Genomic DNA, 16234 nt, shown 5'->3' on the forward strand with positions numbered 1-16234 from the left:
TTTCCCAAACATCTGAGTTCAGTGAGCCCTTGATGAACTTAGAAAGTTCTCATCAACCCCAACACAAATTCTTAGGAATGTAAGTAAAATGAAGTCAAGAAAAAATGTTGTATTGTGGAATCATCTTATAAGAACATAAGAAGAGCCTGCTGGATCAGGCCAGTGGCCCATCTAGTCCAGCATCCTGTTCTCACAGTGGCCAACCAGGTGCCTTTTATGGAAAGCCCACAAGCAGAACTTGAATGCAAGAGGAATCTCCCCTCCCACGGCTACCAGCAACTGGTTCTCAGAAGCATACTACATCTGACTGTGCTGGTAGAGCACAGCTGTCATGGCTAGTAGCCACTGATGGCTTTATCCTCCATAAATTTGGCTACTCTCCTGTCAAGCTACCCAAGCTGGTGGCCATCACTGCCTCTTGTGGGAGCGAATTCCATAGTTGAACTATATGCTGCATGAAGAACTACTTTCTTTTGTCTTATTAAACACAGAGGCTGATTCCTGAGGCTCATCATTCCCAATTACATTTGTAGCACTATGCCTCGTAAGTGTCTTTTCCACCCCAAGCCCTTTTCCACCTCTTTTCAACCCCAAGGTCTTTATTTACCCCCAATACAGTCTCACCAGCCCAGGAGGTCAGCATTGACCACTTTGGGAAACTTTGGCCTAGGGCAAAAGAAGGGCTGCAACACCTCGGTGGCAGAGCACATGCCTTGCGTGTAGAAGGTTCCAGGTTTCCATCCCTGGCATCACCAAGCAGATGCTGGGGAAAATTTCAGCACAAAACCCTGGAGAGAGGCACTGCCTATTAGCACAGACAATACCAAGCTCGACGGACCAGTAACCTGCCTGTGTAAGACAGCATCTTAAAAACCCTGTGTACAGGGTCAGATTGCACTTTGCATTCACCAACACCAGCCACCACCTACCCGCTCCCCCCTCCCGCGCATGCACACGCAGGTGTTCTCCCTGCCACACCCCTTGGCTGCTGCATTCACTTACTAAGCCCAGAAACATGAATCGCTTTCACATATTTCCTGATCCGCTGGAGAATGGCTTGGTCTCCATCCAGGCTCTGCAAGGCAAAGAGAAAAAAAGAGACAAAGGTTCGTCAGAGTTGCTGGGTAGTGCCAAGGGGCGGGCTAACAGGGAAGAGGGATTGCCAGGCCACACAAAGTGCCTTTGAAGCTCCTGCCTGTGGCAGATGTGTAGGGCAGCTGCCAGGCGACCCAAATCTGGAGCGGAGAGATCCCAAGCCTGGGCGTGGCGGAGGGAGAGAGATTGAGAGAAAGAGGGGGGGAAATGCTTGGGCTGCACAGAGTAGAAAATGAGGTGTGGCCTCTAGCCTTTTCTTCCCTCATTGTCACAAGGCCAATGCCCACAGGTAAGAGCACACATTTTGCATGTAGAAGATGGCAGGTGCTTAGGAACATAGGAAGCTGTCGTATATCAAGTCAAACCATGGCTCCATCTAGCTCAATACTGTGTACGCTGACTGGCAGTGGCTCGTCAGGGTTTCAGGCAGGGGACATTCCCAGCCCTACCTAGAAATGGAGGAGATTGAACCCAGGGCCTTCTGCATGGAAAGCTCAGGCAGCTCTTAGCGCAGCCTAAAATCTGCATAAGCACCTTAACAGAGCCTCATTTGAATGTCTGCTACCTCCACCTCCTCCATTTCATCTTAAGACTGGAATGTGACCCATCAGGGAAGGGCCGTAGCTCAGAGGCAGAGCAACTGCTTTGCATGCAGAAGGTCCCAGGTTCAGTTCCTAGGAACTCCAGGAATACGCCCTCTCTGAACTTCTGGGGAGACATTGCCAGCCAGTATAGAGTCTACCTGTCGGCGTCTGCATTTTAGACAATGCTAAGCTAGAAGGACCCAAGCCCGGCACCAGCAGGCGGCCAGGCTGGACAAGGGCTAAGGGCCCCTGCCGCTAAGAGCGGCCCCTGTTGCTGGGGCTGAGCAGGTGTATCTCTCACGGCGCTATCCGCACTAGCATCGAGTTGTGGAGCATGTGCCCAGCAACCTGATGCTGGTGCAAATTGCAGAGCAGGAGCCACTCTTCCAGGCAACACCCCCATCACCGCATTGCTGCTGCCATCACCACCTTCAAGGGCCCCCGCAGTCTGGTGCCCAAGGGGCCACTGCAGTCTGACTTGGCATGCAATAGCTTCTGATGTTCCCGTTAACTGTGTTCAGATGCACAATCCACAGCTTTGACATCAACCACCCACTTTGGGTGCTTTCACACTGCACTTTATTCCGTTATTCTGATGATTTATTTCCTGTTAATTTGCGCATAAAATTTGAGCTTTCACACGACATAACGAGTAGCTCCGGAATTCTGGTGGAATGTAGTGGAAGTTTTGTGCTAAATTCCACAATAAATGATACTGGGAAAATTCCGATAGCAAGGCTGGGGACACGGAAGATCGCGGGAGTTTTGCGCTAGCTGCCGCTGCTCATGTGACAGCCATCCCAGCAGGCAGTGCGTTCCCACCCTTACCAACAGCGCTCGCTGTGCCTTCCAGCCGATCCCAGCTGCTCCTGAGAGAGGAGCCTGTGCTGCAGAGCCTCTGCTGCTGCGCTTGTCAGCTGATCGCGTTCGCGATCGCACCTCTTTCAACAGGCCTCAAACCAGCTCATCCGGTGTCACGTGAGGCCGAATGAGGGGGGGGGGAGAAAAACTGTGCTCTGTGTGAACCACTGTTGCGCAAAATGCCGGTATAACAGGTACTGTAGCGTGAAAGGGATTTTTTAAATATGGAACGAAGAGCTACCTTTTTAATCTGGAAAACTAGCGCTATTAGCCCCATGTGTGAAAGCACCCTTTGTTTACCATCTAACTCAGGGATAGCCAACCTGGTGCCCTCCAGATGTTGTTGGACTCCAATTCCCATCAGCCACAGCCAGCATGGCCAATGGCCAGGGATGATGGGAGTTAGAGTCCAACAACATCTGGAGGCCACTACGTTGGCTACCCCTGATCTAGCTGAACGAAGAGCCCTCAAAAAACGCACATGCCATTTGGTTGGCCTAATAAAGGGATTGCTTCAGCAATATGAATTTGGGAATTTTCCTTATGAGCAAACATACTTTGTGCATGCATTCTTTAAAAAATGGCTGCAAAGGGTCAGCAGTTATTGCTCTTCTCTTAAATTCTGTTTGAGATCGTAAAGACCAGACCTGCTAGATCAGACCAAACGGCCAAGCCTAGTCCAACAACCTGTTCCCCCCGGGGGCCAATCAGATACCATGGGGAAGCCTGCAAGCATATAGCTCTCTCCTTCCCAGCAGCTGGTATTCGGAGGCATGCTGCTTTCTAATCCTGGCAGGCAGCAAATAGCCATCATGACTAGTAATCCTGAATAGCAGGAAGGGTTTTCCTTCTGAGGGGCCCAGATACTCCCACTTCAGTAACTTGCTCATGTTTACGGTATCCTTGCAGGTGCCTCTCACTCCAGGGGTAAAATTTCAGACTTCAGGCAGTGGGGGAGAGAAATGATTCACAGTAAAGCTTAAAGGCCTGTTCTAGGGCAGATTCAAGGCTTAAATTGCAACACCAGAGAAATGGCGGTGGGTTGTAAGAGCATCCATTCTGGTGACATTTTACCCCACCTAATAAAACTATACGAAGGTCATCTGCAGAAGATCAGCCCAACATTATTGGTTTTTAAAAGCAAAGCATTTTGTGCTTGTGTCATGTATACTATTATCTCCTAGTACATAAGCCCATTTCATTCTTTATAAATAGTCAGCAGCCCAGTTTAGATGTCACAACCTCAATCCGACCAACCAGAGACCACCAAACTGGAAACAAGCCATATGCAACAGCTCCTAGTAAATAAGGGCTGTTATGAAGAATCAGTGGACAGGCCATAAAGTCAAGACTAACAATTTTATTATTTGCTCTAGGTCAGAAAGAAAGCAGTCCCAAGAATCCAGCTATAACACACCTATTTTATGTTACAATAAAAGTTAACTAGGAAGTCTGTTGCAAGCAGGGATGGCAGATATGTCAACTTTGGTTTCTTATTTTTCCATTTTTAAGTTCAATTATCCATCTCATTTCTGCATCAGTTTGCAATTTTATTATTATTATTATTATTAAAATTTATATCCTACCCTTCCTCCCAGTAGGAGCCCAGGGCAGCAAACAAAAACACTCAAAACACTCTAAAGCTTCATAAAAAAGACTTTAAAATATATTAGAACAAAACATCTTTAAAAACACCTTTAAAAAAAACTTTTAAAACACCTTAAAAAGCAATTCCGACACAGACTGGAATAAGGTCTCTACTTAAAAGGCTTGTTAAAAGAGGAAGGTCTTCCGTAGTCACAGAAAAGATAACAGAGGTGGCACCTGTCTAATATTTAAGGAGAGGGAACTCTACAGGGTAGGTGCCACCACACTAAAGGTTCGCTTCCTATGTTGTGCAGAACAGACCTCCTGATAAGTTGGTATCTGCAGGAGGCCCTCACCTGCAGAACGCAGTGATCGAATGGGTATATAAGGGCTAAGATGGTCCTTTCAGGTATCCTGGTCCCAAGTTGCATAAGGTTTGTACACCAAAACCAGAACCTTGAACTTGCCTTCATGCAAATTCATCAGCATTTTAGTGTGAATTTCTCCTAATATATACATCTTTGTAGGCAATTTTCCCTAATATAATGGATTATTGTATGATATTTTCACTAATATAAGCATTGTTAACATATTACTTGGACGAAGAACTGCATTGCAAAATTCAGAGAAGTGTGAATTTTGAAGGATGGCTGCATTTCAGTTCACATAATGTTTCCAAAAGTGCAAATTAGGAAAGTTTGCCTTTAAATGCAAACTGAATTAAATTTCTCCCATGTCGTTAGAACTTGCAGGTGACAAAGTTCAGCCTTCCTTGTTCACCTGTGCAGGTAATGTCACCCAAGATGCCCCACAGAAAACAGCATTGCCACAAGCAATTAGACTGGTTGCAGAAAATGATGGAGCAGTGAAGAGTTAACTATAGCTTGGCTAAGGTTCAGGCATGATAATAGTGCTGGAAAATACTTGGAGGATGTAATCACCGGTATGGGGAGGAAGCAAGTGTTTAGGGTCAAGCAAAGGATAGGATTTGTAATAACAGTATAAAGTCAGAGGAAAGGTTTGAAGGGGGGTGCCCTTGAAGGAAAGGATATTCAGCACTGCTTGCACGACAGCACCCACACCCTGGAGAGTTGCAACCCTGTCAACATGTGTGACAAGCACCTTACCTTTTTGTTTAGAACCTGGTGCCCTCCAGATATTGTGGACTCCAATGTCCATCAGCCCTAGTCAGCCTGCCCAGTGATCAGGGATGATGGGAGTTGTAGTCCAGCAAACATCCGGAAGGCAACAGGCTCTTCATTGCTGCATTTACTGTGTTAGCTGTGTACCTTTCTGATGTATAATACCAAGATCACATCTGCACCATGCATGCTTCTACCATTTTAACAATCGGGGCTTCCCCCCAAAGAATCCTGGGTAGTTTGTTAAAGTGCTGGGAACGGTAGCTCGGTGAGGGGTTTCCTAACAACTCTCGGTACCCTTAACAAACAGTAGCTTTCATTAGGGAAAGCCATGACTTGAAGTAGTACAAGAGGGCTTTAAATTGTTGACGTGTGTGCGTTGTTGCATGAAACAGCATACATTACGTTGGAGTTAAGTTGAGCAAGAAACTTCTTCAGAGCATTAGACCATGTTAAGAGTCTTTATTAAGACACTATAACCAAAGGCTTAAGAGTAAATACATGTAGAGTTTCTTCAGTCACCCCCCTCTCTCTCCAGAGGTAAACACAGAAGAGAACCTCTCAGTTCAGAGGCAATACACAGAAGAGAACCTCTCAGTTCAGAGGCAATACACAGAAGACCAGCCTCACACAGATAGCTGCTAGAACTTTTCCCAGTTTATCGCGATGGCTACCATAGCAACAGCCTTGGCAGTCCGTTCCCAGACTGGGCAAAGACATAACTCCCCTAGTTACAGTTTTGCAGACTTGATGGAAAACAGACTCAGTGACAGTGCAGTTCAATGGTCAACAATCCCCCCATTTTCCCATCATGTCTGTAACTCATTACAACAATAACAATACATTTCTCCAATACATCTTGCAATACAGCTTACATTTCAGTACAGTTCAGAACATCTCTGCACATTTAGCTAAAACTTTATTCAATCAAACTTTGGCTGTACACATGTCAAATACAAAGTGTCAGGATCCATTTCCACCAGTTTATGCATACCTGGGCTGGTAATTACCCCCACAGTATATCTTTCTGGCGGTTTGCCTATGTTTACTCTTGTAGAACATCTTAATGGCACTAGGGCTTCTGCTCTCTCTGCCCCCCCCATCTGTGCTTGTGCTTGGCACAGCCTGCGCAGGAGATTCCATTTCCTCAGCCTTACGTTTCTTCGATCTGCGTTTTGCACAAATGAGCTCATTCAAAGCATCTCTGAGAGGTATTTGTGTGCCTTCCACTTTAATGTCAAGATCTGGCTTAAATGATTGTTCTTGTGTGTCATCTGACCCTGTAAGAACAACTGTTTCCCTTTGATCCCAAGGTTTTTCTGAGACTTTAATGCTTCTGCTCAGAATTAACTGCTGTGTTTCTGGACACCAAACTCTGAAATATGCATTCTGAAATCCCAAAACAAAACCTTGCTGTGCCCTCGGCGCAAGCTTGCCCCTCCTTTTTCCCTGTGGAATGTGGATCCAGCACCTTGCCCCAAATTTTTGAATGTGTTGTATTTTCGGTTTTCTGCCAGTGATTTTCTCATAAGGAGACATTCCAAGTGCACTGTGTAATACCCTATTGTGAATGTAATTCGCATAAAGAATTGCTTCTCCCCAGAAGGAATTCCCTAAACTGCAATCCATCAGCATGGCTCTCATTGCTTCCTGAAGCACCCTATTTTTTCTCTCAGCAGATCCATTGGAAAACGGGCTAAAAGGAGCTGTGAAAATTCTGTTTCATTCCCTTACTCTCAAGGAAGTCACTCAATGCTTTACTCGTGAATTCCCCCCCTGATCTGAGTGAATCGCTTTCACAGTGACGTCATGTTGAGTTTCGATTCTCTTAATGAACAGTTTCAGCTTCTGCTCAGCTTCACTTTTCTGCTTAAGCAAATAAACATGAGTGTATTTCGTAAAATCATCAACCAGTACCATAAAGAATTTCGCACCTCCTCGTGAAGCATTTATTGGCCCTGATAAATCAACATGAACTAGCTGGTAGGGAGCTGTTGTGGTTCTTTCAGCCTCCCGGTTAATTGGTGCAATAGTCGTTTTAGCTTTATGACAAGAATCACAATCCATTATCTGTCCACAATCCTTCAATTTCATGTTTTCACTATGCATGGAGGTTTTCTTAATCGTGTCAAGGTTTGCATGCCCCAGCCTTTGATGCCATTCATGGACGCAGCCCTGATGTACCTGTGCCTCAGCATTTAACACAGCATACCCTGCTTGACTGCTCTTTATTACAAACTGTGAATCATTAAGGCTTCCCTGCAAACACACTTGATCTCCCCGCATTACATAACATTTGTCTTTGTGGAACAATACAGAAAAATCACAACTCACCAGTTTTCTGACTGACAAAATGTTATGAGCCAATTCCGGAACAAACAAACATTCTGACATTATCCCAAGTTTATTAAATTTCACCAGTCCACGGGCTTCCACCCTTTTCTGTGATCCATCTGCAAGTTGCACAAAATCCTGCACTTCTTCTGAAGCATAAAACAAACTTCTGTCTTTAATTAATATATGGCTTGCACTGCTGTCAAGAAGCCAGTTGACAGGTCCTAAATCTTGAGACTTCTGTTTACAAACAAAGTTCACACTTCCCTGCTTCAAGCCTCCGTCCCTGGAGTTTCACTTGACTGCACAGTCTTTCTGGAGATGCCCATGAGCCCCACAGGCATAACAAGCCTTCAGCCTTTGATGCTCTTGCTTGTTTTCCTGTCTGCTGCTGCTTTCTTCTTTCAGCTTGGCTCTTTGCTTTTCCTCAGCACTTTTCGCCTCTTGCCTCCGCTGCCATTCCTGGGTCAGCTTTTCCTCAATAAACGCAACGTTCAGACCTCCGTCAGGCATGGCTTCGAAAGCCATGACCATATTATTCCAAGTCCCATCGAGCGAAGCCAGGATCAGATAGGTCTTCTGAAGTTCAGAGTGTTCGACCCCTCGGTCCGTCAGCTCAGCAAACAAACGTCTGAATTCCATGAGATGCTCACTCATTTCGCACTCACCCATGAAGCGCATCTGGTAAAGCTTCCGTGCCAAACACAATCTAGATCCTGCAGTCTGTTGCATATGAAGAGCCTCCAACACGTCCCACATCTGTTTGGCGTTTGTAACATCTCTCACGTGTAGCAGTTGAGTCAGATAGAGCCAGAAGTATAAAAGCCTGCGCCTTCTGATCTCTACGCATCCAGGCCGCAGTCAGTACTGCCGAAGTGGGTCCATCTATTGTGTCCCATAAATCCTCTTTTATCAGCAAAGCCCGCATCCTCGGCTTCCAGCTGCCATAATTCTTCTCCGTCAATCTTTCCATTGGCAAGCCTCCCCCAGACAGGTTTACAGCCATGTTGCTCACCTCCGTCTGGTACAATAAATCAAGCTGCCCTCTGGAACTCCGTCTGCCGTTCAGACCAGCAACTTACTCCCGTGTAATGCGCTGCGGATCTGGGCCCATAACCCGTTGATGTGTGTGCGTTGTTGCGTGAAACAGCATACATTACGTTGGAGTTAAGTTGAGCAAGAAACTTCTTCAGAGCATTAGAGCATGTTAAGAGTCTTTATTAAGACATTATGGCCAAAGGCTTAAGAGTAAATACATGTAGAGTTTCTTCAGTCACCCCCCTCTCTCTCCAGAGGTAAACACAGAAGAGAACCTCTCAGTTCAGAGGCAATACACAGAAGACCAGCCTCACACAGATAGCTGCTAGAACTTTTCCCAGTTTATCGCGATGGCTACCATAGCAACGGCCTTGGCAGTCCGTTCCCAGACTGGGCAAAGACATAACTCCCCTAGTTACAGTTTTGCAGACTTGATGGAAAACAGACTCAGTGACAGTGCAGTTCAATGGTCAATGGTGTGGATGTGACCCTAGTCGAAAGGGCCTCAAGTTAGCCATCTCAAGTTTTAAAAGATATGGGTGGGTGCAATTTTGCTAAAACTGGCAGGTATCAGGGGATTGGGCTTATGGGTTTTATTCAGAGCCATCCCTTCTCACTGTTCCAAGTACTGGCACAGGGAGCTCAACTGCAGGGTTGGCATTCCACACTCCTCAACTGCATGCCCCTTTTGCTTTTAAAGATCAGGGCTCATCATATAAGAAGCTGTTTTAAAAGGGGAAAAATTGTCCATCTCACCCAATATTGTCTACTACACTGTTCTTCAGCCGTTGGCCCCCTAATATTGTTGGACTACAACTCCCATCATCCTCAGCCATCGGCTAAGCTGGCTGGGGTCGATGGGAGTTGTAATCCGACAACATCTGGACCCAAGGTTGAAGAATAGTGCTCTACTGTGCCTGGCTCTTCAGGGTCATAGCTCAGTGGAAAGGTTGTAGCTCACTGGCAGAGCACCTGCTTTGCACACAGAAGGTCTCAAGTTAAATGGCATCTCCAGGTAGGACTGGGGGAGATCCTTGTCTGAAATCCTGGACAGCTGCTGCTAATCAGTGCAGACCGTACTCTACACCAGCCTTTCCCAACCAGCGTGCCTCCAGATGTTGTTGGACTACAACTCCCATCTTCCTGACCATTGGCAATGCTAGCTAAGGCTGATAGGAGTTGTGGTCTAACAACATCCTGAGGCACACTGGTTGGGAAAGGCTGCTCTACACAGACCAAATGGTCTGACTCAGTATAAAGCAGCTTCCTACGTCTCTGGAAAAAGTCTTACCCATCACCCACAACCTGATTCTTCTAACTCAGGACTGGAAGGACTCAGGGGCCACATGTAGCCCTCCAGCCTCTCCATCTGGCCCTTGGGAATCTCCCCAGACCACACCCCACACCAGCCCTTTTTCGCATCCTCCTCGAGTGTTTTTGCCTGGCTGGAACATGCCCTTGAACATACTGCCTCTTGCTTGCCTGGATGGAGAGGGCATGACTGCAATAGTTTAGGCATTGGTGACTTCAAGTCTGGATTACTGCAATGCACCCTGTGTGGGGCTTCCCTTGCACTTAGTGTGGAATGCTGCAGCACAGGTGTTGGCAGAAGTGGGACCACCATACCTCATATGTGCCCACTCGAGTGCTTCGGTCTGCGGAACTGGCACTGTTACAGGTGACATATAATACTCGTTCTGCATGTGTAAGAAATAATTATTTTGGTGTGGCAGCACCCATGCTTTGGAACTCCCTGTATGCTGACATCAAGCAGGCACCCTTGCTATATTCTTTCCAGCCCCTGCTTAAAACTCTTTTGTTCAGACAAACCTATCCAGACAAATAGATGTTGCTGTGTTTTAATCTTTTTAGTCTATTGCTGTTTTAATTGTTTAAAAAGGATTTTAATTTGCTTGTTTTGAAATGCTTTTATTGATAACTTTAATGTTTTTCTGTAAGCCGCTCAGAGGATTTCTACATTCAAAGCAGTATATAATTTTTGCTAAATAAATAAAAATAAATAAATGTGTGAGTGTGTGGTGGAAAAACTAGCCTTCGTAGGAAGGTAGTAGTTGCGTTCATTGCTCCACTCACTTTTGCCTCTGGCCCTGCCCACCACCAGCAGGAGGCCCTTGGAAGGTAGCCCAGAAAGGAACATGGCCCTTGGGTTGAAAATGTTTCCCACCCCTGTTCTAAATGGAGATGCCAGGGCTTGAACCTAAGACCTTTTGCACAGAACAATCAGAGACGCTTGAATCTGCTTGCCTGCCAGCTGCTGGCTGAGTCATCCTTCAGTTCCTCAAGAGTCCACCTGGACAAGGAGGCAGGGCTGTATTAGCATACCCAGAGCCCTTGGCAAGCCTGAACCTATCGGAGGAACCGCAGAAGGGACAAGCACCCAGAATATCACATGCAGGAGAGAAGCAGACGGCTCGTTACTAATTGTGTTCAGTGGCATGAAATCCTCAAATGCTGCAAACAACCGCCGCCACCACCACCACCACCACAAGAAGAAGAAGAAAGCCAGTGTGGCAAAGTGGTTAGAGTGTTGGACTACAACCTGGGAGACCAGGGTTTGAATCCCCACACAGCCATGAAGCTCACTGGGTGACCTTGGGCCAGTCACTCCCTCTCAGCCTCAGAGGGAGGCAATGGTAAACCCCCTCTGAATCCCGCTTACCATGAAAACCCTATTCATAGGATCGCCATAAGTCGGGATTGACTTGAAGGCAGTTCATAATAATTATCAATAATAATAATAAATAACGTGAGAAAGAACAATGGCCATTTGTTTTATTGTCATCTCAGGAGAAGCATCCATCTGCTGGAAACCACATTCGCTCACTCTATGGCAGGAGTAGCCAATGTGGTGGCATTTAAATGTTGGATTCCAACTCCCATCAGCACCAGCCAGTATGGCCAATGGTCAGGGATGATAAGGGCTGCAGTCCAACCTCTGGAGGGCACCACTCTGGCTACCCCTGCTCTCCAGAAATCTCTCCTGTATGTATGTACATATATGTACATATATGTATACAGAATATATATATATTTAACAAGGCAAGATGGTTAGATTAATATAGGGATGGGGAACCTGTGGCCCTCCGAATGTTGCAGGACTACAAGTCCCATCACCCCGACTATTCAAAATGCTGGCTACAGGCAAGAAGACCTGAACTCCAGCAACATCTGGAGAGACATGGCTTCCCCACCCATGGGTTGAAGAGGTCCTAGGAAGACATCACTGCCCCACAATCCATCAGCAACAGTCCAACCATAGCTCCGTAATAGTGTATCTGCTTTGCATGCAGAAGATCCCAGGCTCAATCCCCAGCATCTCCAGGTACAACTGGAAATGTCCCCAGTTGAAATCGTGGAGAACAGCTGCCAGTCACTGTAGACAATACTGATCTAGATGGACCAATGTTGTGAGTCTAAGAGATTCCGATATACCTATGTTTTGAGAGAGGGGTCTTAGCTCAGTGGTAGTTCATCTGCTTTGCACGCAGAAGGTTCTAGAGTGAAGCTCTAGGTGGGACTGAGAATGTCCCTATTGTGTTCAGACGCCTGGGACTCTTAAAAATAAGACTCTAGACTGAGGCTATGCTTGTCAGATGAAGAGGTTTATTTTAGAGTACTTGCCTTGCTAAGTTGCATACAGATTGGTGTCATCCTCTGCAAGTGCTGGGGTCAACTTGTCTACGCTTAGCACAGAGCGTTCAGGAATCCCAGTATGCATCCAAGACTCAGCCTGCCATAGACATTAGTCTTCACCAGAACCAACCCCTAGAGAACTGCTACCAGTCAGTGTAGATGATACTGAGGTAGATGGAACAAAGGCCTGACTCAGTCTAAGGCAGCTTCCTACGTTCTTATGTCTAACAGTTCAAAAATAAGGTCTCCAGTATGCAAAAATGGCATCTTACAGACCATATTCCACAATCTTCCAAAGACACTAATTGTTTATTTTAAGATCTCCTCAGTCTTGGCACCCAGCTCATGCCAGCAGAAGCCAAGCCAGGCAGCTGTGCAAGCATCACTAGACTTCTGCAGCTGCAGTCCAGCATCCCTCCGAGATATACGCCTCCTCAAGGACAATCAGCTCAGCCACAGATGCAAAGAGGGAAAAGAAAAGGAAGAGATTAGCTTGTCTCCAGAATGAAAGAGAGGGGACAGCTTTGCACCTGCAGCTGGTGGTGACCTCACAGAGCCATCTGTTCCTACAGTAGACCCCTTGCCGACCCCAGGGAGCCTCTCCGTGCAAGAATCTAATTTGCACACTGCATTCCTGAACTTCTTCCAAATGAGCCCCGCTAGCCAGGCAGAATCTTTTGCTGGCTGACAGAAAGAGAGTGACTCTTTGGAAACCTCCCTTTCTTTTGCACCCTGATGGTTAAGTAAAACCAATGGCAGCCATTCTCCACTTTCCCAGCCACAATGATGTGGGAACTGGTTGGTTCGGCATGAAACACAACCAACTGCTAAGGAAGCCTAGCCTGAAAAGGATGGCAATGACGTTTAAAATTAGGAGCAGCATAGCATAAAAAGAGATGAGTCAGGGATACCAAGAGGGTTTTCTTTGGAATTGGGGCCCTCTGCCTCACCCACAAAAGCAGGTGCACATTTGTATTAAAATCTGCATAAGTTTTGCAACATATGCAAATTTGCATCTTCTTTTGCACGTGGGATGGAAGGCCCAGAAATAAATCAGGGGGCCACACATTAACTCAGGTGAGGGGAAGATTTGGCCCTCCAGATTATGCTGAACTACAACTCCCATCAGCCCCAACAAGCATGGCCAGTGGACAGGGATGATGGGAACTGTAGTTCAACACCATCTGGCAGGCCAAAGGTTCCCCTCACCGGCGTTAAATGTCTAACAGACAGTGTGAACAGTGGGTGCTTTTCCCATAATTATATTTCCACACTAGAAAAGGCTTAATCAGTTGCATTTCTGTCCAGTTCAAGGCACAAGAGCCTGCAATGGTAAAACCACCTCTGAATACTGCTTACCATGAAAACCCTATTTGTTGGGTCGCCATAAAGCAGAATCGACTTGAAGGCAATCCATTTCTATTTCCAAAGCAGTTACATTACTGATGATCAGAGGTAACCAACGTAGTGCCCCGCAGATGTTGTGGCCTACATTTCCCATCATTCCTGACCACTGTCTATGCTGGCTGAGGCTTATGTGAATTATAGTCCAAAACAGCTGGACAGCACCCCATTGGCTAACCTTGCCATAGAGCTTTCATCAATTGCTTGTAAAACTGGCAATGCTACATTCAGTGCAAGACTAGCATAGTCATGTCAGGTGTCCAGGGGAGTGGGGTCCAAAAAAGATTTGTGATCTGAAAAGTGGTATGTAATTATCCTAAATATATAAATTAGTACAAATTAGATCTCCACTTGAATGTTTGAAAACTTGCCCAGAGAAATCAGGACAATGCCCCTCATCTACTTCTCCTCCTCTTCCACAGGAAGACCTTTTTTCTCCTAAAAGCAACAACTCTATCCAGCCTATCACCAATACAGACTCAAACAAGGACAGGATGAGGTGAGGTACATGTCAGTAAGCCCAGAAAGTAACCAACTCATGAAATTCATTATTGCAACATGCAGCACTAGCCACAACAGTATAAACGAATATGGTTGAAATGTTGCTCCAAGGCAATTTTTCTAGAGCGTTTCTAGAGTTATTGGGCTACAACTCCCATCGTCCTTGACCATTAGTCATGCTGGCTGGGGCTGATGGGAGTTGTAGTCCATCAGTGTCTACCCTTGTTGGCTACCCTCACGAGGAATAGGCAGTTGCATCCCTTGTTCTAGGATGATATCCCTTGTTTCATCATAAGAACGTAAGAAAAGCCCTTTTGGATCAGACCAAGCACATGTCTAGTCCAGCATCCTGTTCTCAAAGTGGCCAGCCAGATGCCCATGGGAAGCCCACAAGCAGGACCTGAGTGCAACAGCATATTCCTCACTTGCAAGCCCCAGTAACTGGTATTCAGAAGCATACTGCCTCTAACAGCAGGAGGGAGAACATAGCCATTGTGACTAGTAACCACTGGTAGCCTTCTCCTCCATGGGTTTCTCTGATAATCTTTTAAAGCCGTCTACACTGGTGGCCATCACTACCCCTCAGTACCATTCGACCCCTTGCTTTGTTAAGTATGCATGTAATGGGTATGCCTGGACATTTTTTGGAAGTTGCCTTATACTGAGTTAGACCATCTAGCTCATTATTGTGCACACTGGTTAGTAGCAGGTCTCCAGGGTTTTGGATGGGAGACACTTTCCAAGCCTTCACTGGAGAGAGATGCTGAGGACTGAACCTGGAATTTTCTGCATGCAAAGCAAATGCTCTACCGCTGAGTTACAGCCCTTCCCCCAAATGTTCCAGTAATGATTGTAGGAACTAAAAGGCTCCATGCGCATACCATGGACTGCAAAAAAGACAAATAATTGGGTGTTAGATCAAATTAAACCAGAACTATCACTTGAAGCTAAAATGTTGAAACTAAGGTTATCATACTTTGGAAACATAATGAGAAGACCTGATTCACTAGAAAAGACAATAATGCTGGGAAAAACAGAAGGGAGTAGAAAAAGAGGAAGGCCAAATAAGAGATGGATTGATTCCATAAAGGAAACCACAGACCTGAACTTACAAAATCTGAGCAGGGTGGTTCATGACAGATGCTCTTGGAGGTCGTTGATTCATAGGGTCGCCATAAGTCGTAATTGAGTTGAAGGCACATAACACCAACAACAACAAACAGGGACCTGGGGAAGGCTAGCAGCGAGCAGAAGTCTAGGGCCACAGATCTTTCTGAGATCCATTGTAACAGAAGCAGCACAGGGTGACGTAAAGTTTGTTCCACATTTCAGTTCCTCATTGCGTCAGTTTATACTACTTATTTATTATTATTTATTATTTATTTATTACATTTATACCCCACCTTTCTTTTCATGACAGAAACCCAAGGCGGCTTACATATGTTTCTGGCAGTCTCCCATCCAGGCACTGACCAGACCTGACCCAGGGTGCTGACCTCATGTGCCTTCAGACCACAGCCTTGCTACTGCAGCTTTTACAAATCCCCTCTGCCAGCAAAGGAGATCAATCAGGTAAGACAAATAGAGTACAGGAGAAGTAGGGAGCTGGACAGGGAAACCAGCCACCTTTTCACATTTCAGGCCATCAGTCTTGCACTGTTACCAAGTTCCCAACACTGGAGGTCCTCCCAGGCTCACCATTCAGACAGGAACAATAGCTTCTTGTGCTGCCTCTGCAGTTCTTAAAAGCTGTTCATGTTTAAGCGTCTTTGGAATGGGCCAAAGGACAATTCAGTTGTTTTAAACCACAGCCACCTGGTTCTGGTTTTGTGTTGACTATTTTTTAAATTATATGGCAATTATAAATGCTGTTATTTCTACTGTTAGCTGCAGCTTGATTTTATTGTCATCATTTGATTTGAATCTATACTTCAAGCCACTCTGGTGTCTAGTTCAGGAAAAGAGCTGGGCAAAAATATTCTACTTTTATTTATTTTACTTATTTAATGTATATCTTGCCCTTCCTTCCAAAGG

At 45.9% G+C, this 16234-nt stretch overlaps 1 protein-coding gene across 2 annotated transcripts in view; it reads right to left on the reverse strand.

The window, feature by feature from the left end:
• ASAP3 (ArfGAP with SH3 domain, ankyrin repeat and PH domain 3) overlaps window positions 1-16234 on the reverse strand; it is a 96023-nt gene that overhangs the window by 69144 nt on the left and 10645 nt on the right. For both annotated transcript variants that reach the window (XM_061596661.1, XM_061596662.1), the window contains exon 2: window positions 1003-1075. In XM_061596661.1, the coding sequence (XP_061452645.1) occupies window positions 1003-1075 (73 nt within the window). The remainder of the gene's footprint in view (window positions 1-1002; window positions 1076-16234) is intronic.

The sequence above is a fragment of the Rhineura floridana genome, chromosome 15, assembly GCF_030035675.1.
Source record: "Rhineura floridana isolate rRhiFlo1 chromosome 15, rRhiFlo1.hap2, whole genome shotgun sequence".
NCBI classification, from domain to species: Eukaryota; Metazoa; Chordata; class Lepidosauria; order Squamata; family Rhineuridae; genus Rhineura; species Rhineura floridana.